This window comes from Syngnathus leptorhynchus, chromosome 11 (assembly GCF_054491065.1).
Source record: "Syngnathus leptorhynchus isolate UIUO chromosome 11, UIUO_Slep, whole genome shotgun sequence".
NCBI lineage: Eukaryota > Metazoa > Chordata > Actinopteri > Syngnathiformes > Syngnathidae > Syngnathus > Syngnathus leptorhynchus.
Window position 1 is genome coordinate 6,746,599 of NC_141205.1, and position 26,046 is coordinate 6,772,644.

General features: G+C 42.4%; 2 protein-coding genes across 31 annotated transcripts; one reads left to right on the forward strand and one right to left on the reverse strand.

Annotated features, from left to right (window-relative positions):
* Nucleotides 1-122: 122 nt before the first annotated feature.
* Nucleotides 123-9,099, reverse strand: LOC147049147 (LIM domain and actin-binding protein 1-like). Of its 5 annotated transcripts, XM_085923591.1 has the most exons (12): nt 8,844-9,099; nt 7,633-7,689; nt 7,455-7,529; nt 6,980-7,113; nt 6,852-6,897; nt 3,660-4,100; nt 2,709-2,763; nt 2,551-2,639; nt 2,135-2,213; nt 2,032-2,066; nt 1,826-1,959; nt 123-1,760 (listed from the first exon to the last, which is right to left on the reverse strand). In XM_085923591.1, exons 4-12 carry the CDS (start codon nt 7,099-7,101, stop codon nt 707-709), a joined length of 2,055 nt encoding a protein of 684 aa, XP_085779717.1. In that variant the 5' UTR covers nt 7,102-7,113; nt 7,455-7,529; nt 7,633-7,689; nt 8,844-9,099; the 3' UTR covers nt 123-706. The 5 variants fall into 5 exon arrangements, with proteins under 5 accessions (XP_085779717.1, XP_085779714.1, XP_085779718.1 ...); XM_085923588.1 differs by having other exon boundaries at nt 1,826-2,066; XM_085923592.1 differs by lacking the exons at nt 6,852-6,897; nt 6,980-7,113; nt 7,455-7,529; nt 7,633-7,689; nt 8,844-9,099 and adding an exon at nt 6,337-6,711 and having other exon boundaries at nt 1,826-2,066.
* Nucleotides 9,100-9,217: 118 nt separating this feature from the next.
* Nucleotides 9,218-25,943, forward strand: znf740a (zinc finger protein 740a). Of its 26 annotated transcripts, none has more exons than XM_085923750.1 (20): nt 9,218-10,306; nt 11,679-11,847; nt 11,995-12,177; nt 12,372-12,518; nt 12,948-13,068; nt 13,248-13,331; nt 15,295-15,378; nt 15,830-15,913; nt 16,274-16,357; nt 16,991-17,074; nt 17,650-17,733; nt 18,700-18,783; nt 19,112-19,195; nt 20,108-20,191; nt 20,502-20,585; nt 21,323-21,406; nt 21,694-21,777; nt 23,016-23,099; nt 23,435-23,553; nt 23,666-25,943. In XM_085923750.1, exons 2-20 carry the CDS (start codon nt 11,803-11,805, stop codon nt 23,837-23,839), a joined length of 1,881 nt encoding a protein of 626 aa, XP_085779876.1. In that variant the 5' UTR covers nt 9,218-10,306; nt 11,679-11,802; the 3' UTR covers nt 23,840-25,943. The 26 variants fall into 26 exon arrangements, with proteins under 26 accessions (XP_085779876.1, XP_085779878.1, XP_085779883.1 ...); XM_085923752.1 differs by having other exon boundaries at nt 12,372-12,488; XM_085923751.1 differs by lacking the exon at nt 9,218-10,306 and adding an exon at nt 10,325-11,411.
* Nucleotides 25,944-26,046: the final 103 nt, after the last annotated feature.

The window sequence follows — 26,046 nt, forward strand, 5'->3', positions numbered from 1 at the left end:
AATGAAGTGGCTCGGGTGAGGGAAGTCTGAGTCCCTCCTAAAGCTGCTGACCCCGCAACCCAACCCCGGATTAGCGGAAGTAGATGGATGGATGATAAATTGTACCAAAACAAAAAGCCAGATTGCCTTTTAATATTTTATTATTCTTTTGCAACATAAAAGAATATTACTGAAGTGGAATCTGTTATACAAATTTAAATTATTAGGAAAGCCAAATCTGTCATTAAACATTTGAAAATATGGTTTACCTCACATAATCAAATATAAAGGGGGTAAAAATCTGAAATTATTCAGGAGCACTTTCTCAATGTTTGTGGCAGTAAGAACAATTTGTCTGATTCATTCTCAAAAGCTCAAAATAACATTTACACCAATGTGTCATTAACTCCGATAACGCTACTATGGCAATTCCACAATTTCTATTAAGGCTTATTATTAAAAATAAAGGCTTGTCAGAGCAGCTGCCCATTTGTTATTTGTCTTTGTTTACCTGAGAAGTTTTGTGTCCAGTCATTTAATTTTTGCCTTTAGTATAGTAGGAAATAAAAATGGGATATGTGACTCCTCTCAAAGTATATTCAGGAGTTCTCTTAACGTATTGACAAACGATTGACAAAGGTAAAACCAAAATAAAAGCCTTCCTTAACTTCAGAAATCAGAGGCAGCTGTTGCACGATGCTGAAGACAATTTAGATGGATGAAATGCTCAGTTTTCATCGTCGTCATAGTAACGGTTCCTTTTGATGATGTCTTCCGCCGTCAGCTCCTCGGCGTCGCTCGCAACTTTATCCTCTGCGTCGCTCTCTGCTTTATCCTCGTCCCAGAAGCCGTCTTGCAAGGTGCGATTCTGTTTGGGCTGCGCGCGCGGCGATGGGGACGCCGAGATGTCGGTAGAGATGCTCTGGGAGCGGTTATTAGCCAGTTGGCTTCTTTCTTGTGCAGGTCCACCGTGTTGATGGTCGGTCTCCACAACCTCATCCAGGCTTCTTTGACTCACTACTTCACTAGCGATTTGCTTTTCACTCTCCTTTCTCTTCCTCTGTAGCTCCTCCACTTTCTCATCTGCCTTTCTTTCTTGAGATAAGCATTTTTCTTCCAGGGACTCTCTCCATTGCTGCAGCGCCTTGAGAGGCCGGCGAGGCTCCCTGGGAATGGCGGTGGCTTCCAGGGTTGGCTGGGCAGCCGTGAAGGGCCGACAGCGCTCCCTCAGAGAAGAGCTTCTCCTCAAGCTAGTCAATTCCGCACGCTCGGCACTTTGGGATGACGAAGCCGAGGGCAGCAAATCGTCCTCCGGAGGCCACTTGGCCCTCCAGGGCCGTCCCGCGGTGCTCCCTTCGAAGGCTGGGCTGTGCAAGCCTGCGCCAAGGGCGGACTCACCAGCGGGAGGCGGCCAGGCGATCCTCAACCTGCGGGTCTCGGAAGGCTTCTCCGCAGAGCTGGTGGCCATGTGCATCCTAGTCTCCAGATGGGCGGCGAGGTCAGTGACTTTGACTGCCGGTGATGCTTCTTCAGAAGTCGGTGTTGGTTGCTTGTCAGACATACTCTCGATTGACTCTGTTCTCCTCCCCGCCGCTTCCAGTAGCTGCTCTGGGGACTTTGCCACCTCTTCTTCGCCCTCTTCTCCGTCCTTGCGAGGCGCCCACAGCTCCTTGTGAGGTCGGTGGCCGAAGCCTTCGTCATAATTGCCCTTGGCTTTAAACAGCTGACTGAAATGAGGCTTGCAGTACACATTGCCATGCAGGGAGGCAAAGTTGCCTAGGCTGAAAACAAGAACTACATGAGTCAAAAGTTGCATTTACAATAACATTCTGGACAGGAAAGCAACCTGAGCTTTGTGCTGCAATGGACACAGCGGAAGCAACTTTTATGGTAGATGTGCTGAAGAGCTGCCAATCTCTCCAGAGGATACACTGTCTTCTGACAAGCAAAGCATGTCTCCTTGGCCGGAGGGCAGAACTTCTGAAACACAGACTTACGGGAATGTATCGTTTGGATCTTGTCTACTGACAAGAGCTGCATTGCTGGACTCACCCTGGATGGTTTTGAGATCTCACTGCTGCCATCACCTGGAACATACAATACAGTTGCGGTACGTTCAGTTTTCCGATTGACGACGACCTGGCCGGTGACTCACCGTTGCACTCGGTTCCAGGTATCACTTTCTGAATTATAGATAGAGATATTTTGGAGGGAGGCATGTCTGGGGTCAAAGCCTGGAGAAAAACAAAATGGCTTTCATGCACATGGGGTCACAGCCTGTAGAAAACCTAACTGGCAATTATGTACAAAGTGTTAACGGTGATCCCAGTGGGGAACATTCGAAAGGAGGACAGGAAGGCACTGATCAAGCAATACATACATAAATACGCAAACAAAGTCACAGCCCCAAATGTCAAAGTTCACATTCAACTGAAAATTTCACTTCATCTACTTGTTACATTTCATTCCTGTAAAACTAAAACCATTAGTGGAAGTGAAAAAAGATTCTATCAACCCAAAATGGCCACACAGGCGTCCCAATTTTTTTTAATTTACTTAATTATTACTCACAGATTTAGTGTTGCTTTGTTTGGACACAGCAGCAGAGTATTTGGCCAGCTTCTCCCTCAGTGACGTCTTCTCTAGCACGCGGTCACACACTGATGGGAGCATGTTAATGTTTTTCCTGGTATCATACTTAGCAGTGAACTATTCATATTAAATCTCACCAGATGGTTGCTCCATGTCTTCCGATGAGGCACTTTGTCTTGACGACCTGTAATCCTGAATGAAAAAGTAAGAATATTTGAACTTAGGCAGTGGCCGCCTCCCTTAACCTTAACGCTTAATTCAATCAGAGCACTTTGGTTATCAGCTTATCATTACTCACAGGCCACTTACACAAAGCGAGGCTGCTTTCCTGTCTTTGAGCAAGACCATGTTTGAAATGTTACACTCCCATGCAGTCTAGACGCTGGTTACAATGTTTTGGCCCCAATGCGACGCGCGTCATATCAAGCCAAGCGTGATTCATAGTCAAGGCGGACTGATGTGAGCGCGGTGAGAAAATGTGGAAAGTGAGATAACGCAGGTCTGGATGATAAAGTAACCCCTAGGTCAGGAATGTTCCTAAATTCCTCACTTGGTCAAGGTGAGCTCTTGGTGGATTTTGTGCACTGAAAACATCCTTTAGCTTTAGATTACTTGCAACAGTTAAGAAAAATTAGTCATACAAGGTGTTTAACTCAGATATCAAACCTAAACCCTTGGTGTTATATATAAAAACTCCATTTTGATCTGCTACAGACTCCAAGTGTTATTGTAAAACCTTTTAAAACATTTCAGTGACACTCCTTGTGCTTAATTTTTTTAACCACAGGTACATATGTAAGAAAACAAAATGGCCGCCCAAGAGCTCAATTATAATGGGTTCATCTTTCAACCTAATTCATATTCCACAAACACATTATTAATCAGAATCCCGTGTTTCGCCTCGTGTGGCCGCATAGAACACATTATTGTAATGACCTTTTTTCCTTGACTTCCCTTTTAAGGAATGTGAAAGAAAGGGAAGTCAACAGTTTTACTCTAATAAAACTGTTCTATCATACTTCTATTTTTGCGGTAAACGTGTCATTTATTTACCAAGTAGGCTGAGAATTCAGCAAACCAAATGTCACCTTGAGTGAGCTGTCTGTCTTCTCAAACTTCATCTTAAGATTGTTGAGTGGTACTTTTTGCTGTTCATGGGAGGCATGGGGGCTGGTCGGAACTTGTTCGTCAGGCTTTTCGAGTGCTTCGTTGTACATCAGCGGATCTTTGTCCATCCCTCTCCAATCTTCCGCTCGTGGAGACGCTGGGGGCGTGAAGACTAGATCGCTGACAGGGATGCTTGGCGGATCTTCTCGAGGAGGCTGCCAGACCACCGGGCTCTTTGGTGAACGGGGTGGCTCGCTGACTGAAGCCGCTCTAGCCACGACAGGAAATGTGCTTTGATTGTTTATGGGCGCTGAGATGAATGGAGTCTTGTCCTGCCGGCTGCCATTCCCTGCTTGCTCCCAGCGCTTCTTTAACGCACTAAGGTTGCTGGTGCGCTGGGAAGATGATGCGCCGTCAAATCCCTGAAAGACAAGCAGGAAAGGCAACATTAACGCAGATCCTCTGTTTGCTGAAACTGAAAATGCCACAATCTTCTCGCTTGGCTTTACTGGCTCATTTACAGAACAGCTGTTAAAAAGAGAGTCCTGGGAATACTGCTAGAGTCTCTGCTGAGTCCGCTCGAGGCAAAACAAATGGCCCAAGACATATCGAACAGGGCTGAGCATGCATGCCGCATTCCATTGTGCATAACTTCACCTTGACTAAAACACACAGAGGAAGGCGCTGTTTGCCATTCATGCCAATAATAACGCAAGCGGCAAGACGCAGCAGCAGACTGGCAGCTGCTGTGTGACCTTCAAAAAACTTCCTGAATTGTGAAATGACACGTTGAAGAAAAAGCGGATCTGTACATGGGCGTCAATCACACAGAAAAATCTCAGCTCACTTTTCTAGGCATGCCTGGCAACTTAAGAACATCTGATCTGTTTTATTGTTATGTTGCAAGATTGCAAATGTTGCCACCAGCCACCCACAAGATACCCGAAATGGATCCTGGCTTAACAGTATGTCAACATTTAGATACATTAGAAAAAAAAGAGCAATCATTGTGTGCAAAGCCCAAAGTAACAGAAGCTGAATGAAAAGAAACCTAGAGGAAAAAAAGTCAACCTGTGGCCAAGAGGAGGCAGCAAGCTGTGCGAGCACGTCCTCCGCTCGGTCCTCTTCCGATGAGCATGAGGTGGAAGTGTGCCAGATGTTAGCCACCAGACAAAATAAGCTCCCGCGACTTAGTCCAACCCCTCCGACACCAGGAAAGAGTCAGAAAGCCCAGCAAACTCAAGCAGGAAATGATACATGGCAACAAAGTTAACTCTTTGTGCTCTCATTGGATAGAAAGCTCTTTATTGCAAGCACCACGCGTGCAAGCAGGCCTGCGTTAAAACCTGACCTTGCAATGTTTTCAATGTTTATCCTCTGTCTGAAATGGCTTATTGTTTTGGATCTGACTGAATAAAACAAACAATCCAATAGACAAGCAGTCTGTGCACTTTATGGTCCAGATGAGAACAGTTTTGATCAAAGAGAGTTCTTAGTATCATTCAATATCTATCTTATCCTGCTTTCAGCTGCTCCCGTGAGACTAGTAAAAAAAATATTAGGAACAGCTCTCAGTAAGATGTAGTATTTTTCTACAGCGTCGCAAACAACCACCAAAACAAAATGTTTGATTCTCATTCTTTATAAAGGCAGAATGTCCAACTCTGATGGATTATTGTGGCTGGTGGGTCTGATAAGAGAATCTTCTTGACTTTTCCTATAGGTTGTGCCATTATATATCCAAACAATACTTGCCAATAATCCTTTCAGCTCTTTTAATGTTGACGTGGGCTTCTTGGCAGCATCTCTTATCACATTTCTCCTGGACTTAACGCCAACTTTAAAAGGAGGCCCGCCGGGAGTGGGTAATGTTCCGGATGTGGCACTTTTTCTCCATCTGTTAAAGGTCTTCATCGTGGCCTATTTTGCGTAGCCTATGTGATGTCCTGCCAACTGCTTTCTCCCTCTACAGTTTTTGTCCTCTTTCATGCCTTTTTCCCTTTTGAGACTAGAGCTTTAGCTTTATGATGCGTGCCAACAAACATCGGGACATGTCATTAAACTTGGATTTAGCAAGAATTTTCATCCGTGTCTTTTATTGTGATCACAGCCAAACCGCCTAGACAACCAATAGAGACATGTTTTAATCTTGTGTTTCGGACATTGCTTTTTGGATAAAGAGTGATGATTTATAAATCCTCCCAAGATCAAAGCCATCCACTGTTTGTTTTGAAAAACCAATAAATAACAAAATATCTTGATGTTGACACACAAAACATAAGGAAGGATTTTGGTACCTTTTCTGGATTGCCCTTTACATGACAACAACAGCGTGACATTCGAACAGGTTACACGACTTGACTTCACCCTTTTATTTCCACTTGGTTAAACCAAGCAATTAGTTTATCCTTGAAATTTAATGACTTCCATTTTGAGGACTTGCACATGCACACGCACGCTAACGACAGATGGTCTTTTTCTGCCGTTTAGCTTCAATTACAGCAGGAGACTATTTTGTAATAGTTGAACAATGACACATCCCTGAGAACGTTGTGCATCTTACACAAAAAAGGTCATTCTTAGTTAACTAAAATGAATCTTATTTCAAATTTAACAACAATGAAATTTAAGGGACACACGGGTACACAGTCATATTACCTTGATTTTTTTCATGATGGTGGCTAATCAGTTATCCATGTCGTAGTAGTAATAATAATAATTGTTGGTCCAGGCATGTGTGTTTTATCTTTCATTCAGACAAAGCAGCTAACAAACACCGGCACATTGCGAGCAGATTACACTGAGTGAGGGCGGATTATGGGTTCGATGACCTGCCCATTGCTCCTGGTGGCCAATGAGAGGTCAGCTAGGACAACACAATTTGCCAAGACTTGTCTTGCTAGTCAGTACTTTTGATTCAGTTCAAAGTTCAAACAGCCACTGATGACTCTAAACATAGATGCAGTAAACCCTACTTTTCAGGTGAAGAAGAAAATTTAGGTTGGTGACCAGCTAAAAAAAATCAACTCCACTCGCGGATTTACTTGTCATTGATCTAAAAGAAGGAGATGACTGGAATATGGGAACCCATTACACATACATGAAAAATGAATAAATTGAAGGTTGAACTTTGGAAGTTACGGTGTATTTGAAGCATCTATTTTTGTACTTACTCCTTTCCTCTTATTTGTATTTATCTCCTCTGCAGCTTTCTGGTACCTGAGGGGAGGGTTTTAAAACAATTAAAAGAAAAGAAATGACTTTCAATACATGCGCAACTCAAATCCATTTGTTAACTCACTTGGAGAAGCGCTCAGCTATGGCGTTGCTTCTTCCTGGCCCGCCGACCAGGGACAACTCCTTTGCGGTGACACGTACTGACTGCGTCACCCACGACTTTCGACTGAACGGTGTCCTTTCCATCTTCGCAGCTACCTAAAAAAACACACAAACAAATAACCGACATCAGCACACACACTCCAATCGCTTATCCTTGGCCAAAGTTTTATGCCAAACAAATCCAAATAAACATACAAAGTACGACATTCCTGGTATTGACACGTTCAAACTTGCACTCCCCTTGCCTGCTTGATTTCAAAACAAAAAGTGCAAACATCTAGGCTGTTATTTTGGGAAGGCCAGCACATACTCTGCTCTGCGGATAGAACTCACTGGCTGCTCATAACCACACGGCTCAAAACACACAGTCGCTATTTAACTTTATTCTGACCCAGCCGTATCATAACAGCGGCAGACAGATGATAACCCTCCATTACCTTTTTTTGTGTTTAGTAGAGTGGAACGTCCAAAGGTCTGGGAATGAATCCCACTCCTGATGTTCACAGAGTGCTCTATAAACATGATTTAGGAGAAATGGGAAAGATTGAGGTTAAGACAAACTAAAGAAAAAAGTGTTGGAGTGTGAAATACTCTTTTTAGGAGCACTGACATTACCTCGATGGACTGATCACTGATATTTCCTCAGTACGGTACAGCAGCCTCTGACTATTTCTGTGTCACAAAAAAAATCATATTTTGATGGACCGACATAAAAATAAACAGATGATGGTGGGGAAACCCAAACTAAATTCTAGCTGTAATTTGTGCTAGCCCTGCCGCTGCGTATAAATCACGTGATTGTTTATCAAGCTGTCCTTTGAAGTGCACAAGGAGTGGCATTCATATTCACCTACAAGCACAGATTGTCTCAATGTCTGGGTAGCCCACTGTGGCCGTTTTACATAATGAAAATACTTTACACAAATTATTTAACACATATATTTACCGTGTCGCTTGCAGTCTTGATCATGTGAATTAACATTATTTAATTTTATAGCATAATTTGCTACCACATGTATTAATGTGTTTCAGTTAGGATTAGGTGTGTGATAACAGTGAAGTTGTTTGACAATGTTAAAAAACGTGGTGTGTCTCAGTGTGTGACACAGCACATTGCCTTCTAACAGTCTTTGCTTTAGGACTTGTCTGAAGTCATTACAATCACAGATTATGACAAATGGAAAGGGAGTGCTGGGCTGGGCCATGCTTCTGCTCTTTTGGGTTGATAAAATATTACAACCGGAGTTCAGCCTTGAGAGTTCTACTTGAACAAAGCCAAAAGGACAATAGTCCCCATTTTGGATTTATAGTCCAAGGTCCATACTGAGTTTATTCAAGTTACCCTTACCAAGTAACTACAGCACATTTAAATACGGACGCAGTCTACACAGATTCAGAAGCACATTGGAAGAAAAACACTCGCTTCAGAGGAATTTAAGGATTTAAATAAATTAATTGACAGAACGTATGATTAGCTGAACCTTTAAGACCGGAGAAGCCCGCTCCTGCAAGTTATTAAACAGATAGTAAATCATTAATTTAATTACTAGTGTACTAAATGGTGGCTGGATATGAAAATAATTGATTTTTTTTAGACGTACTTGAAACATGGGATCTGATTTGAAACTATATCGTTTATCGATCAAATGTTTGAATTTACAGTAAGTATAGGGCCTATACTACAGGCACTCGGTTGAAAAAGAAATCATCCCTAAATGGCGCATTATGACGACAACGAATTTACGTTGAACGTATGACTCATAAAGGATGGAATTTAATTAAAAAATACATTTAGTTTACGGTGTTGCGTTAAAAAGCTGTCTTACCTGTACACACTTCCGTGAAGTTTTGACGAAACTCCAAGACACCTGACACTCGCTACACCCTGATGCATGGTTGCCAGATCCAACTCATGGTCTTGGCTAAGCATATTGCGACAGTTGAAACGGGTGATTCCTGCATTATGTCTCTCTGTTGTATTTAATCAAGAGAGGAAAATAAACGTAATAAATCAAGTGAAAATACGGATAATTGGATATATCGCTTGATCAAACTGCTGCCATTAAACCGTCAAACTTGGCAACCCTCTCACGGTGAGGGCAGTTTGAGGTGGAGTGAAATGAAAGGTGTCACAGGATTGGAGGAGGCAGATCATGTGACTGTATGCACCAATGAGCTTTGGTGTTACGTTACTTCTACCTGCCCCAGTTTGTTTATTGTCCCGAGTCAGAAAGTGTACTTTTACAAGTTAAACACCGCCAGAATCAAAGATGAGAATTACACACGTTCTTTGTGGATATACACACCGTAGAAAACGCAACACACCGTAGAAAACGCAACATTGCTAAGCAAGAAAAAGAAGAAAATGAAAGAAATCCATCGAGTCGTTTCGATCGTGAATGATGTAACAAGATAAGCAAAGGGCGTTTTAATTAAGCATTAACACCATCTTCGTCCGTCAGTCATGTTGCTTGTTCATACTGTATTATCATAATTGCTAACTTATTTACAATGATAAGAAGCGCCGCGAGCTCCATGTTTTACTCAGACTGGACTTCATAGTGAAAAGTGAACGACAGTGTTTCTCTCATCAAGTATTAAATTCTGCAAACACGTTGATAACTAACAATATTATTATGCAGTAACTTTGCATATATTTATACAGCAATAACTATTCCACGGCCAGCCACAATTTGGTATTACGTTGTATTGGTAAATTGTGGCTGCGATGTTGTAATTTGTGGCCATCATTTAGTATTCTTGGCCACAATTTAGTAGTTCCAAGTTAATATTTCGGGCCACGCTTTAGTGTAAATTGAAATGTAATTACTGTGCTGCACTGAAGAATTTTGAGAAGAAAATCAATGCAAGATTAATTTGAATTTTTTTAATTCCAATTGAATGAGCATTATTGTTGAGAAGAGGGGCTGAAGCAGGGGCGCGGGTTGTTATGCTGAGTGCTTCTCCCCCCTCCTCCTTTTCCTCTTCTTCGTCCATCTGCGTCTTCAGTCGCGCCTCTGTCCGCAGCAAACCGCGCTCGAGCATCTCCCACGAAAAACGTCCCCACAATTATACACGAAACGTCGAGTAATCCCGTCATCTAATGTCCAAATGGTTTTCACGAGCGTGTAAGAATCGACGCTGGCTGGAGTGGTGAAGAAGATGATCTCTGAGCTCAGGGAGGCTGTGCTGCTGCTGCGTGGGGGAGTGGGTCCTTACATCCTGTGGCGTTTCCTGTGTTTGTAAACTAGACGCTCTCGGAAAATCCTTGGCCGACCCAAGCTCCAAGGTAAAACGATCATGCTTTCATCGCCTTCTTTTGTATTTGCTGGCTTTTCACGATTAATTTGATGGCGAGCGTCGTTTCGTTCTGGACGCCTACGTATGGAGAAGGGTGAACGCGAGACATTTACTCGATATTTTAGCATTGACGATAGCCGTCGCGAGCTAACGTTAGCTTGTTCGTCGAGAGGGGGAGGCTCTCCGCGACGGCCATTATGAGCGTCGTTATCGCCCCATCTAGTCTCGAGCGACTCGGGCTTTGTCTTCAAGATTTACACCGAAAGCGATGTCGTTTATTCTCCTCTTGGCGACGAACGTGTTCGCCGGGCTTCTGTGTGTAATACAAGGCTAAATGCCGTAAAATAACACGCAGTGTATAACATTGCAGTGGGCGAGGGCGCTCCCGAGGCAAGCGAGCTAATGGCTACTCGAAGTGCGCTTAACTAGCGTCAGGTTTGGTTGACGCGCGAAGGCCAAGCCCTGCAAAATCTCGAAAAATGCTAACTTCTCTTCCTCAAACAAAACGTGCTAATAAAGTCCCACTGTTACACCCATAACATACTCCACATTGTAGCATTTTTTAGTGAGCCCAAGCGTCTTATTACTCAGTAACAAGTGTTAACAACGTTAGCTTAGCAAAGCTAATATACGTTACAAACTACAGCTTTCACCAATATAAATATTTTTGATTATTATTTTGTACTTCGGTTTTTTAGTGTAACGAATTACAAGGGACATACGATATACACTACGCTGAAAAGGGACATAAGCTTTTATTAGTGCATTTTCTATTGAACGCGTTACAATTGTCCTCTTTAGCTGTTAGCTCCTTGCTAAAGATCATTTAGTCAAGTCTGAATGAGATTTAAAATGAGTAATCATTCATAGCAGCCTGTAGTTTATTTTATCTCGGCCGTTTTTGACTAAAAAGATAAAGTACTCAAAAAGACCATACTTAGTTACATTTGTTTTTTGCAAATTGTTTTATTCCATATAAATTCATACTACAATCCCTTGTCAACATTTCCCATGCTATGTATGTTGTCACTTATTGCCATATATTTCTGTTTTGTTTTATCAGATAACAATATAAATTGGTGTCAATACTAGATGTAAGTTTTGATTTTTCATATAGCTTACACTCATAGAACTAAACTGATTATTGAAGCCAATAAGTGTACCGTTGTACTGTAAAATGACACGATAGTGTTCACAATTTTATGAAATAAAACCTATACTTAAATAAGATTAATCTAAAGTTACAGGAGCACAAACCTAAATAAACATAACCGCTGGAGTGTATTTAGGTAAAAAAAAAAAGCCAAAAGTGATGTTTTAATTCCATGTCTTGTCTATTTCATCCACATCCTCTTCTTCAGTTTGAATGCTAGATGAGTGAGGTGGGTGTGGCTTCCCACCAGCCTGACCATCCTGACTGACGGCTCTGTGGATGACCTTGTCCCCACCCCTGTCCCTGCGCTCACACACACCGTTACCACAGCAATGTCACATCTGCCCAGCAGCTCAGTCCGCGACCATATGAAATGGGTTTGTGTTTCATAACACCAAAGTGGTTGCAAGTCACTTTTAATGAACAGTCTTGTGTCACTCAGGATGTTGTCATTGCTAATTGCAGTGTAGTAAAGTCATGTCAACATATATTGTCAAACTTAAATCTCATCTCTCACGTCTTAGGCCGGTCTGCTCGGCTGTGAAGCTGTGCTCTCCAGTATGGCCCTGATGCAGGCCAGCACCATGGCGGCGCCACCCAAAAAGATGATGGCTCCACTCGGACACGCACCGCCACAGAGGGACGGACCTGACCGTGGTCCCCAGAGTCATATGATCCTCCCGTCTGGCATGAGCTGTCCACCCCTGGTTAGGATTCACTGTGAAATTTAGGCGGGGAGATTGATTGACTTTTTGAAAACCACATTACAGTAGTTCTAAAGTCTTTGTCTATTCTTAGTATGAGGCGAAACCTACATATTTTTACGACTGGCTTTGTATAGTGTTTAAAATGAAAATCACAAATCCTTAAATAATTGTCTGTTCTATGTGCTTTATTTTAGTTGATCCGGAAGGAAGGTGAATTCCAAGCTCCGCGCCTACTTGATGAGAAGGACATGAGGACCAATGAGGACCTGCAGCAGAAAAAAAAGAACAGGAAATCAGTCCCGCCCTGTAAAGTGAGAGAACAAGAGGGAAGGGGAGGGAAGGTCAGTGGCTGTGATTGCAAAACAGGGAACGGTCTTGGAGCGCTCCCCCTCTTGGGGCTCTCCCTAGTCTGCACATTTGTTTGTGTGTGGGGGTGGGGGGAGGAGTAGCAGGGAAGATGTGGTGGGGGTGGAGGATCTGGAGAGGAACGCGGGGGGGAGGGGAGCAGGGCAGAGCACTGCACAATAACAGCAGTTGTGTGCATAACAGGGGGAGCAGCATCATGGCCATTTGGAGGGGATTAGAGTTAATTTTCAATCAGCCCTCAAAATTTTTTTCGATATACCTAGATTGTAGTATATTGATCTGTATTACTTATATTGCTTTACAATAACAAGACGGTCAGGAGAAGGTATGGAAACAAACGTCTTAGTTTATGACTGGTGCACAGAAAGTGTCGCTAAATAGCTATTCATTGCTGTCCTCCTCAGGGTGCAGGTGGAGATGAAAACGGTCCGTCTTCCAAAGTGCAGAAAAACTTTATTTGCGACCACTGTTACGGAGCATTTCGGAGCGGATACCACCTGAAGAGACACATCCTCATTCACACAGGTACGCGTCTCGCTATCAACCATAGCACCCTGAATACGGGCACATTTAAATAGTCTGGATTATGGCACTGTGCAGCAACTGTAAGGTTTCAAATGGCCTGTTTGGTATGATAGGTTTTGCCTCACAGTTGTAGTGGTTTCTGTGGGAGCTTGAACTAAAACTGGTGCTCTTCGGTTTAGGGGAGAAGCCGTATGCTTGTGCCGTATGTGACATGAGGTTTATTCAGCGTTACCACCTGGAGAGACACAGCCTCATTCACACGGGTATGCGTCCTTTAAACGTACCCATATTGCATATATCCTTCAGGCTACCTCTGTGTAGTCTGATACTTGAAATAATGGACGGATGTTCAGGGTTCATTTTGTCTGTGGACAGTAATTTCCAACAAAGCCACCACGCAAAAAAAAAAAAAAAATCTGTTCCAGCCGAAGCATTTCAAACACAGCATTTGTCTTCTAAGTTGTTTCAACATCAAGTAAACCTGCTCCAGACAGTTATCACAGTATGTGGTCCCATCAGCACCAAGTCCACTATTAAAAATACTCGCTTTTTATAGTTTAGCGCTTTTCATTTATCGTTTCAGCACGAACTACAGCAGATCCTACCGAATTCATTTTTTATTTTCAAATCCCAAATGTGTGGACGCTACATCTAGCCTTCATCTGTTATATCTTTATTGTGGCTCGCTTCTTGGCCTAGACCTGTTTTGTTCTAACAACTATGGCCTTAAAGAAATAAAAAAAGAGGTTCTATTGGGTTCGTGCTATCGGTCCAAGAAATCTGAAGTAATACTTATTAATGACCTCATTTATATTTTTCAGCACAGTACAGCGGTCCCCAATTTATACTGCATTTATGCCACAAACTGGTTTAATTTGAAGACATTTTAAAGAAATTAATTAAAGCAAATGATTAGAAATACAACTCCCTATTATACCCAATGTACTCTCAATTGATTGAAATAAGTGTGCGTGCATTTCAATATTGAAATGGACAACTTAAAAATTGACCGATAGTGAGGGAAGCATCACATGTAAGTTATTAATGCCGACACTTGGGCCCATTAACAGAAGTATTTTTTGATCGTGGACTTGAAAATTGACTTGTGGACCACAGTGTTTGTCCCCAATAAATAGGTCAGATGTAAACATCTTAAAATAAAACAATCTTTGAAAAATCACTGCATGGACATCAAAGGACTGCGTCACTTTAGATTTTTGTCTTAAGTGTTTTACATTGATGAAAAGTAAACGTTTAAAGTAAGTAACTTCCCCCTTTTTGTCTAACTATAAGAAAGTGGAGTAAATCTTTCATTATGTTGGTGCTTTGACATTTTAACGAGAGGCCCCACAAAAAAAATGATATGATGAACAAGAACCTTGTCATAATCACACTACAACCTGTCATCTTTACATACCAATCACATGATTCTACATAATATAAACATTGTTGGTATGATATAAATGTAACCACATTTTTAGTCTCTTGATGCATTTTTTTTAAAGCTTTTTAAAGATCGCAAGTTGGAATAATTCTTGTTGGTTCATGGTCTATGCAGTGTGTCATTAAAATTGGGTGAAATAGAAGGAAGTGTGGTGTTGGTGAAGTAGGCTTGTGTGAGAATTATGTTTTATTTTTAATAGGTCAATATGTTACTGTCGGGTTGTAGTGTTTTGTGTCCTCCAGCTTGGTGCCTTTTGAATGAAGTAATGGCGATTAGTCCTTTGATGTCCACCCACATCTAGTATATGCATAAAATATGCTGCAGCTCACATGGCTGAGCTGTAATTAGATCTGGATTTTTTTCAGTTGAGGCTTTCAGCAAAATTTCAATGATGGGAGTTTGGAGCAGGAATTGAATGGCAAGCTTTAGCATTCCGGGGCAGGTCATGCCTGAAAAAAAAAAAAAAATAAGACGTCCCTCCCCAGTGTTAAAACGGTCATTCATCATAGTAACAAGTGATGCAAATGTGTCTGCTTCCGCTGGCCCGTGTGATCGCTGTCTTGCGCGTTTCTCTGCTGTCTTGCTGCTGCCGCTGCCTCCTTGTGTGTCTCGTTCACGCATGCTTGGCTCACATCCTGTGGCTGTTTTTGTGTCATAAATCCCCACAACAAATGCTTCCAAATAACAGAAGACCTAATTGGACCTTAACGAGCCGTTACCGACTGTCCCTTTTTTAATGCCAACGTGAGGTCGTAGGCTAACGTGTTACTTTGTGTATGTAGGGGTGAAGCCGTACGCTTGCTCCATGTGTGACATGAGGTTCTTCCAACGTTACCATCTGGCGAGACACAGCCTCACTCATACTGGTATGCGTCTACTTACACTAGTCTCAAGTGCCTCCACTTATCCGCTCATTAAACAACAACAGACTGTGACAAATCAATCGTGTCTCAATTGACGTTAAGGTTTTTATTCGACTCAAAATGTTAGGAAGAATGAAAATGTATCCAGACATGTTCCGACAGCCAAATACTAACTAGTGTTGCGTGTCCTCGTAAAATGTACAAAACGTCAGCTTTTCCCCCTGCTGAATGCTCTACTTTGTTCTGCGTAATTAACTTCTTTGTCCCTAAAAAAAAAAAAATCTTTAGCCACATTTAATGTAGTCGACATGATTTGGGCCTATAATTAAACACAGCCAAACATGAGTTGCTGGAAGGATGTGTGGATGTATAAGAAGAGCTACACATGAGGGAAGAGTTGATGGTTGTGATTTGTTTTGTTTCTAGCTTCTACTGACATACTTTTTGTGTGTAGGGGTGAAGCCATACGCTTGCTCCATTTGTGACATGAGATTTTTCCAACGCTACCACTTGGCAAGACACAGTCTCACTCACACTGGTATGAGGTTGCCTTGATCCATTTAAACTCTCGTACTGGCCTAGTTGTCATTAACTTATTTCGAGAATGATCTCCACTGGTCTCCTCAGGCCAATAGTAGTGCTCATTGCTATCTGACATAACCCTCGAAGTTGTTCTAGAGATAGACTACTTCCATGTTTTTGGTACACTTTATACTGAGCCTGAAGACAAACACGTTGAAGTCTTTCAAAACGTACTGTAAAACAATAGCTCAGTGTCGTATACTTGTGCCATTGCCTTTGGCATGTCTGGATACATAATAACCGGGTGTGTCCTGTTGACATCATTGTGGTGTTTGGGTTTTCTTTTTGCAAAACACTTTTTGCTCTGTGTGTACAGGGGTGAAGCCATATGCTTGCTCCATGTGTGACATGAGATTTTTCCAGAGATACCACCTGGCGAGACACACGCTCACACATACGGGTACATGTTTATTCTCAACCTTAGTACACGTTGGAGTGTATAGGCCTCACCCTACCCGTCAGAGCGCCGGGACACAAACGCCTTTCCACTGCACGATACCTACACGGCTCTACTCACTGATGACCCATTTCCATTGTCGGTTGAGGTTCCAAGCATGACGTGACGAGACCATACGGGGCAAACCGCTGCAGTTTTGTCATTGCGGGTTTTTTTTGTTGTCACATTTGGGCAAGAAACGATGAAAACCAACACGCAGTTGTGAACGTGACCGTGTTCTGCTCCAGAGTTTCTGTTTGCTTGCTGGTGCCAGACTCCTCTCTAATAAATTGTTTGTCAGCACGACTAGCTTGTTTTAAGTGGGAAACCAAAAGTATCCAAACCAGTCCGAGGCCAGCCGTGTAGGTGCCACACAGTGGAAAAGCAGCTCAAGACAAATAAGGGCCATTTAATTGTGTACGGTTCTTTCATGACTTATTTTTGGTTTTCTTATTGTATCAGCATGAATGTGTGACTAAGAACCCGATAGCCTTGATAGTCTAAAGAGTATGTACTGGCCCCAAACTGACTTTTGTGACATTTGTGTTTGTAGCTGACAGGAGCACTTTAATAAAGTTTGGTACTGTATGCATTCAGGGGTGAAGCCGTACGCTTGCTCCATGTGTGACATGAGGTTCTTCCAACGTTACCATTTGGCAAGACACAGCCTCACTCATACCGGTATGCTGCATTTGTTCCCCTTTTACCTTTAAACCTGTAAATATAATCCACCGACAAGGAAGTCCCGTTTCCTGCAATAAGACCATTATGTAATTGGTGGAACATTTCCACTTAAACTAGGCTTTGTTGGAAAACCGTCCACTGAAAAAAAATGTCCCTCTTTGTGATTGAAAACTGTAATTTTACCTTAGCATGTTATCATTGAGCACTTGATGACACCTCCAGTAGCGGGCACATTACACAAATAAGACTCAATGGCAGACATCAATAGTCTGAAATACCCAAAAAAGTGAAGTTCCATTTGGCTTCTAAACGATTAAAATGGCACATTAGCAACAAATTCAGCTTCGAAACGTTGGCAACTGTCTGCAGTGAGACTGAACATTATTAAAGTAGCTCCTACGTCTGCTTCTCTGTAATGATACAACTTAGTTTATGATGTCTGCCAGTTCTTTCTGGCGTAATGTCTCATCCACGGTCACTTATTTTAGCATGCTGTTCTAAATCGCATGAGCTTGCATTGTTTTGCATTTCTGTGTTTGTAAATGCATCTAACCTTATTGTGTTCCGTCCAGGAGTGAAGCCATATGCTTGCACCATGTGTGACATGAGGTTTATACAACGTTACCAACTGGAAAGACACAGTCTCACTCACACAGGTAGGTCGATTTTATTTAATGGTGTCGTGATCATGTGGCCGCCATGATATTGTGTTGCCACTTGTCACAATGTAACCAAACGATTGTGTGATGTCAATTGTGCACTTTGCAACCAGTTGCATAAAGTTTAAAGTCCCCCCCACTCCCAATCTGCCCATGACAGTAAAAATGATTGTTTGCGTCATGTTTTTATTTGGTTTTGTTGTACATTGAAAAATATTGCCTCATAACCAAAGATAACACCTTTGATACATAAGCCTTTATTCAAACATTTGGCAATTATTCCACTATCTTGATAATAAAAAGATATGAGGGATTATACAAATAATTCACTTTGGAACCCACATAGGTCACTTGTTGCTCATTCAATTTACTGACATCGTCTATTCTCACTTTTTATTTTAAAATGATTGTCACAAAAGCATAAATTATGGACTACAGCACATTTTATCATCATATGATCGCAATGTTTTCCAGTACAGTGTTACATTTATGTCCAATTTTACATTGCAGATGTTACGTTCTTATATATTGTGCATAGTTTTCCAACTGCCTAAAATTGTCTAACCTGCGATCAGCGTTGAAATATAAATCTATAGAATTGAGGAAATTTCTTATTGGCTATTGCGCTTGGTGAAATGCGTCCATTTTGGACCTCTATTATTCTTTTGGATATTTAGTTTTCTAGGTTTGCAGATTGGTTTGGTTTGCTTTCCGGAAGATTTTTTTTTTTGTTATTGTCCAAGATTTAGAAATTTGAAGACTGACTGTAGCAATCGTAGTCATGGAGCAGTCATGTCGAATTGGAATGGCAGATGCACTTCCTCACCAGGTGGAATCTCTGCCGCAAACTAACCGCTGATGAGTGCAACCAAACTTTACTAAATTGGTAAAGTTTAGCGGCGATCATTTTTGGCAGTTGAATAATTTCCTTTTCACGCTAAAGCTGGTACTTTGTGTGCATAGGGGTGAAGCCGTACGCTTGCACCATGTGTGACAAGAGGTTTTTTCAGCGCTACCACCTGGCGAGACACAGCCTCACTCACATGGGTATGCGCCTGCCAATCTTAAGACAGTCACACCATTAGGATGCTGCAACATCTGTTAAATGTCTGTTCTGACACGTTGTCGATGGGGCAGATTTAGTGTACGAGCACCAATGACATTATGGGCATGTGTAATGTAAGTGGATCAGAAACTCGTGTCATTTTATTCAAGCTCCGACTATGCCCGTGTCACAATTGTTAGGGTATGACATTGGTTATTAACCACAGACATCAATTTAGTCCGGATGAGTTGATTTTTCAGTACATCATCAAGATTCCTTGTTGCTTTGGGGCAGAGACGCAAATTAATGCTGTTGATGCTCTGCATTTAGGTGTGAAACCTTATGCTTGCACCATGTGTGACATGAAGTTTTGTCAGCGTTACCACCTGGCGAGACACAGCCTCACTCATACGGGTATGGGTCCGTACACCATGCCCAGTACATTCTGTGTGCACCTTTCCATTTGCCACTCTAATCTGTCTAATTTACCATATCAGATACAATGGGATTAGGGAAACCTTTTGTTTTTATTATGGTAGTAATATTTGGATTTTTTGTTGTTGTTGTAGTAACCAAAATATGTATATCTATAGTTGTTAATATATGTATTTTACTTTGTGTCAAAATACTCATATAAACAGATTAGCTACTATGTAGTGCACTCAGTATTAGAAAGATACGTTAGTGGCTGCTATTAGTAATATTCTCTGACTACATTATTTTCTTCTGGCCTTTGATTGGAATAATGCATCTGTTGAATTTACATGACTCCAGTCTTCAAACTTTACATAGAATGATTTTTCCCTGGAGCTAAATGCAGTGTCCATGTTTTTTGGATGCAACAAAAGCCAAATTTAGCGCTTGTGAACATTGACGACATCTGAAGAGAGTTTAGTGTACAGTTTTGAGACTACGATTTCTTCAGAAGAACAACGGATTCTCTTGGAGCGTCGTTTATACTTGGGCCTAACTTGCTTCGGTTGTCGAGACCCTGATTGCTCGTCAAGTTTGTGTACTACCCACCCCCATTGACCGATTAATGATAGATTGAACAGACATTTGTTCAACTTGTTTCGATCGGCTTTTTTGTGATGTTTGACATTAGCTTGTCATGGCTAGTGTGTCATTTACCCAAGCTGTTTCATTCCTCCATTAAATCTAAAGCCACTTCAGCTAAATCCCTTATGGTAGAAAAAAAAAACAGGCTGTTGTTAACAGATTGAGCTATTGTCATTGCATCAATTGAAAAATGTGTGGTTAATAACCAATAGCGTAGCTGTGTTTAGAGCAAAGCAAAATATTATACTGTTGCTACTTTGCATTCAGGTGTGAAACCTTATGCTTGCACCATATGCGACAAGAGGTTTTTTCAGCGCTACCACCTGGCAAGACACAGCCTCACTCATATGGGTATGCGCCCACCTTGCCCATGACACTTAAAAGTCACGTTTGACTTAGCATGACATCACACACAGCATATGTGACGAACGGTTAAATTCAGTCGTACCGTGGACATACAGCCGCGGATTATTGCTTCCCACATTTTGTGCCGAATTTGGTCCAAAAAAAGAGGCGTTTTTGCCTATCAAGAAATTGCCCAAAAAATGTTGGTTTACAACCCATCAATTCCAAATAGAGAAGAAGCACATTGCATCACTGTTGGATTGTGAACTCCCAAAACCAAAGTGTGAATGTAATCCCTGTAATACTCTGCGTTTAGGTGTGAAACCTTTTGCTTGCACCATGTGTGACATGAGGTTTGTTCAGCGCTACCACCTGGCCAGACACAGCCTCACTCATACCGGTATGCGTCTATGCACCCGCCCCTCCATTCCGTTGAATCCGGACTGCCCTTCAAGCGTTAGCACACACAGCCTCATTTAAAAAGACGTCATTTGGTAACGGTGGGAAAAAAAATCGAATTGGGTAGATTCGCGTTACAGTCGTGTTAGCTTTGCAGTCGAGAAAATGGAGGACGCTATCTTGGGATATTGTAGTGTGGTTTTACAATGCAATAGTTACAGTGGAGACAGTTACAGCAAAGATGCCAACCATCCTTATTTCCCAGAATGTCCGAAGACGCCAGAGTTGGAAATAACCTATCCTACATTGTCTCTGTGTGTTATCTCCCCACACACTTGTGAATTTAGGGCACCCTAGCACCAGACCAGACACATTAATTAGACGACATGTCTGCGTCGAGAGCTCATGCATGCATGAACTGATTGATGCCAGTGCACATGAATTCACAATGAGACTTGATCAACAGTAGTAGATGTCTGCAATGTCAGCGGTTGTGCCGGGAAGTCGGGAGGATTGGCATCTGCGTTACTGGCAGATACATGCGTGAAATAAAGTTTAGAACCGCACCACAGTATCGTGTTGTCGCAAAGCCGCTAAATGTCACTGCAAAGAGGCAGACTGAAATTGTGTTTCTGCATGAATTGGCGACTGTGTGGTTAATAACCAATAGCGTCGGGATGTACTGGCAACGAATGAAAATGGAGCCTGAGTCATGTAACACTGCCACTTTGCATTTAGGTGTGAAACCTTATGCTTGCACCATGTGCGACAAGAGGTTTTTTCAGCGTTATCACCTGGCAAGACACAGCCTCACTCATTTGGGTAGGCACCCGCCCACCTAAACAACAACACTTGACCCTGTGCGGATGATGATGATGATTATTAGAATCGATGTAATTGGACGCGCGCCATTCAGCGTTTAAATCGCAAACGCGACCACAATGAACACAAACGGTGTGACATCATCAGCTCATCTTGTGTTAGCTGTGGATTTGAAAATTGGTGAAATTTTAACAAAAAGTGGTTAACAACCCATCAATGACAATTTGACGTATGATGGAGCCGAATGACAAGTCTTGAAAATTAACGTCTTAATGCTCTGCGTTTAGGTGTGAAACCTTTTGCTTGCACCATGTGCGACATGAGGTTTGTTCAGCGCTACCACCTGGCGAGACACAGCCTCACTCATACGGGTATGGGTCCGTACACCTGCCCCTCTCATCTTTCCAGTCACTCGGTGTGCTTTGACGCAAGCTTTCCAAGAGTGTAGCTTCAACCCTGCCAGAAATATTCACGCCTAATCAGACCTTTCCCTGGGGAACAAAAATGTTTCGAAAACGCTTTCAATCACTTCTATCACACATCCAGGTCGACGCTAACTTGTCTTGATCGTCACAAATGCTAATGTCAGACCAAACGTACAGGTACGACCGTAGATCTCAGCCAGAAAGCGTCTCAGATGTGGATTTGTGTAATCCTCCATTTTGTTTTCCCATTGGACCTGTTTTTCAAACTGACGTAGTGGGATGCAATTAGTGTAGCCCAATAGATTAACTAGTTGTTGCGTTGTTGTTGAGGGACATTTGCAGCCGGAATATAGGACAATTCATTGGAATACGGTACTTAGAAATTCTAAATTCTATTTTCCGGACCATAAAGCACACCAGATTATAAGACAAAAATCAAACTTTATTCAACATCAATTTGACAAACCATATATTGGGTGCACTGTTGATTTTTTTAAAAAATTTGAAGAAGAAAAAAAGATTTTAGTTACGCTGAACAAAGACATTTTTATTACTCCTAATAAATACTGTTATACCAATGCATTACACAAGACAGGGACTGATGAGGTGTGTTTCTGGGCTCGTACCAATTTATTAGTAATCAAGGAAGCCGAACGCTGATATTTCCTTTCAGTTAAAGAGGAATAAATAAGTGTCAAAATAAAATAAAAAGTGCAAACTCCAACTCATCACTTTGTTGAAATTTCTTTAAAAACATTTTTAAACACAAACCGATGCATATAATCATTCCACCCTTACAATCCACTTTTCTTTGAAGATTCTTCTTCACTGATTGGCTGCGCAAATTCTCAGCGGCTTGCAATCTCATAGTGAGGAATCATATTGAGCATATACGCCCCCAAACCCCTCTAAAGGCTCCATACATGTCCAAATTAGCATTCATTTACGACACTCGTCTCTGAACATGGAGAACGAGCGTGAGGGTTCTTGTAGAAGCTATCGAACGTCTCATTGTTAATCTGACGCCGTGCGCTTGATATCTTTTGTGTTGCAGCCGCATCCACGTAGTTTGCATGTGTGAACATTTCCGCGTTTGTGTGTGTATGGCAGAGGTGATGTTGCACGTTACTTGACCTTGTGTGGTGTGTGGCGGGTAGGCCTAATACGCTGCTCTGTGTGTGTAGGGGTGAAGCCGTATGCTTGTTCCATGTGTGACATGAGGTTTATTCAGCGTAACCACCTGGAGAGACACAGCCTCACTCACACGGGTATGCGTTCCGTTGCCGCGCCCCCACCCCACCGCTGCCGCTCGCACCCCCCCTAACCCCCTTGACGCGCCACACCGCAGCCTCCACTTTGATGGGATGTTGAACCAGCATCACACGCAGCCCAGATGTTGTTGCGTGCATCTGGGCCACGATAACTCCACTCTGCTCTACACATAATGAGTTGATGAGCAGGCCTTTTGACAAGCCAAACTCTCATTAGTCACAGATAAGGCTTTCTATCCTACTATTGCTGCAACGATACAGTTTGACATACTTTAGTGGTGCAAAACAACAAATATTGACGCATTGACTCTGTTGTGTGTGCTTTTTGCTAGGGGAGAAGCCGTTTGCGTGCGACATGTGCGATATGAGGTTTATCCAGCGCTACCACCTGGAGAGACACAAGCGCGTGCACAGCGGCGAGAAGCCTTACCAGTGCGAGCGCTGCCAGCAGGTGAGAACAACTAATTGGAAATATAAGTCCTTGGCAACTGTATTTGTGTTTCAAGTCGCCGCATGTTTGGGAAATGTGTATTGACCAACGTCCGCTTGTTGTTTTCCCGCAGAACTTTTCCCGGACAGACCGCCTGCTGCGGCATCGCCGGCTGTGCCAGGGCCGCGGTGTAGCTAAAGTGGAGACCCAACCGTGTTGTGAACCGCGCCAATATGCCCAAGAAGCACCACCCGCCCCTCCGACTTGGAGCCCCATGCACCCACCTCCGGGTCGCCTGGCCGTCTGACATTCCATGTTGGCCGCGTCTATCGGGCCGCCGGACACAGGACCGGCCAACGGGCGTGGCGCTCGCTCTGGATTGAGCGGCTCCGGTGCAGACTGACCATGCGGCTTCAGTCTTGGATTACTAATAACTGGGACATTTGTTGGATTTATTGTAACAGTTTCTTTTCTCCCCACCATATTTTTTTAATGACAAGACTTTTCTGCGATGAAGAGTGTTTCTGTTTTGTACTTACTCTGTTTTTATCGTTCCGATGCATCCGCATTTGTTGTTGGTACTCTGTAATGACAGCAGTCTTTTTTTTTTTTAATTGACATACAGGGACAAAGTTGTGAGGAAAAGCATTTCATTGTCACTTAAGTCCAAATATGACTTGCGTCAACCAGATCTTGCCGCCGCGGCACCTGTGTTTCAGTTAGTGTCACCATGGTAACGGTAGCTTGACCGGGATTCTATTGTGAAGCCATCTGGTTGACCGGCGTTCTTTGCCTCTAACAGCATTAGGGGTGTACCTTCTGTAAATATTGCTACTACATTCACAGTTGGACTTAAGTGGATTTTTCTTCCTCCCATTTGGCCAAGAATTACCTACACCTTAGCAAGCCAGTGGGCGTTGTTGTTAACCAGGACTTCCATGGAGTAGGTGATGAGTGGGTAATCCCATTCTGGCCACGTGTTGACTCGCCTCTGTTGCTTGTAACTATCAAGTTAAAATTTCTCTCTGTGTCAGAATCCTCTTCTTTTTTTTTTTCAATATTATTTAGCCTTTTCTCCCCACAATGTTTTATTACTGTGTATCAGATGTATTTACAAAGACAAGGCCGCTTTTATGTCACAGTGGACGTTTTTATCCTCTAAACTGTCATGGTTACAGAATGTTGGTGACCCCAGTTGAAGGGAGAGTAGTCTCACGATGTCTAAAACTGAAGCCCCGGTCTGGTGAAACCAACACTCTGCTGTGCACTAACCATTGCCTTTTTATGCAGATACTCTGTGCTTGGTGTGTTTTAACAGGTGTATGTCATATCTTTGGGTGTAGCCTTAACAAAGTGCGGATACATAAGTAATTATTGTAATGCTAAACATTGTAACAAAGCATTTTATTGTACCGGCGCAAGCAGAGAGGCGCCATCGCGGCCGCTGCCGATCGATTTCTCAAACTTGACCCTCCGCGAGTTGCGTTCTCATCCACGGCCTTGCGATGAGAGACGCTTGCATGTACATAAGACATCCTTGAGGTTGACTGAATGTAAGAGGTGCAGTCCCAGAGTGTCTGTAGTTCCTCCGTGATTGCCCAAAAGAACATTCATGTTTTATGTTCAATGCAAATGAACAGTGTAGATTTCATTTTGCCGACCGACGGAGGGTCGGGTTTGAGGAATGTCTCGACATTCTTCCAGCTGTGCATAAAGCATGCCGCTGGTGCATAAGTGACACTTGTTAAAAGGGCAATACAGTACTTGTTGTAAGTTTAGTTTTTAGTAGGACCGCACAAAAGAACCCTGACGTCTCAATCGGTTGTTTTGAACATGGAGGTTTTAACTTTTCACTCGACTCAAATGTGGGTCAGAGTTTTATTTCAAGTACCTTTTTATTCTTAAATTGTAAACACTGGAGTGACGTGGGGAAAAAGGCAAACTGAGTGATGGATATTTTTGTTTCCTTCAAACTGTACTCTGTTTTAGAAAAAGCCTCTTTCTCCTCAGAGAAGATGAACATTTGGATCAGTACAGCTGACAGCCCATGATGGTGGTTTGTTTGAAGAAAAAGATTGCTTCTGATGCAAAGTCCCTGATATTTGTAGTAAATTATATTGATCATGGTATTAGGAGAGCAACGGCATACTGGTAGCTATCACAGATTAGTTGTTTTCTTTATTAGTCTTGCATGCAAAGTTATGGTCCTCAGTTGAAATAATAGAATCTTGATATTGATTATTTTGTGTAGAAAAATGAGTGCATACAAGTAACCTCCTAAAACTGTTACAATAATTATTGTAAATGGGCTAACTAATAATGTACCCTTGTGATCCAATTAGTTTCAACCGTATGGAAATCGGAGGAGAGGCTTCTTACTATTATGCTGAAATAAAAACATTTGTTAAGGATGTCTGTCCCATTCCTTAAATTGCTTGCATCCGATTAACTAACATTGAAACTATTTCAAATGTGTCCCATATTTTCTATAATCTTAGGCTTCCACAGTTCTCA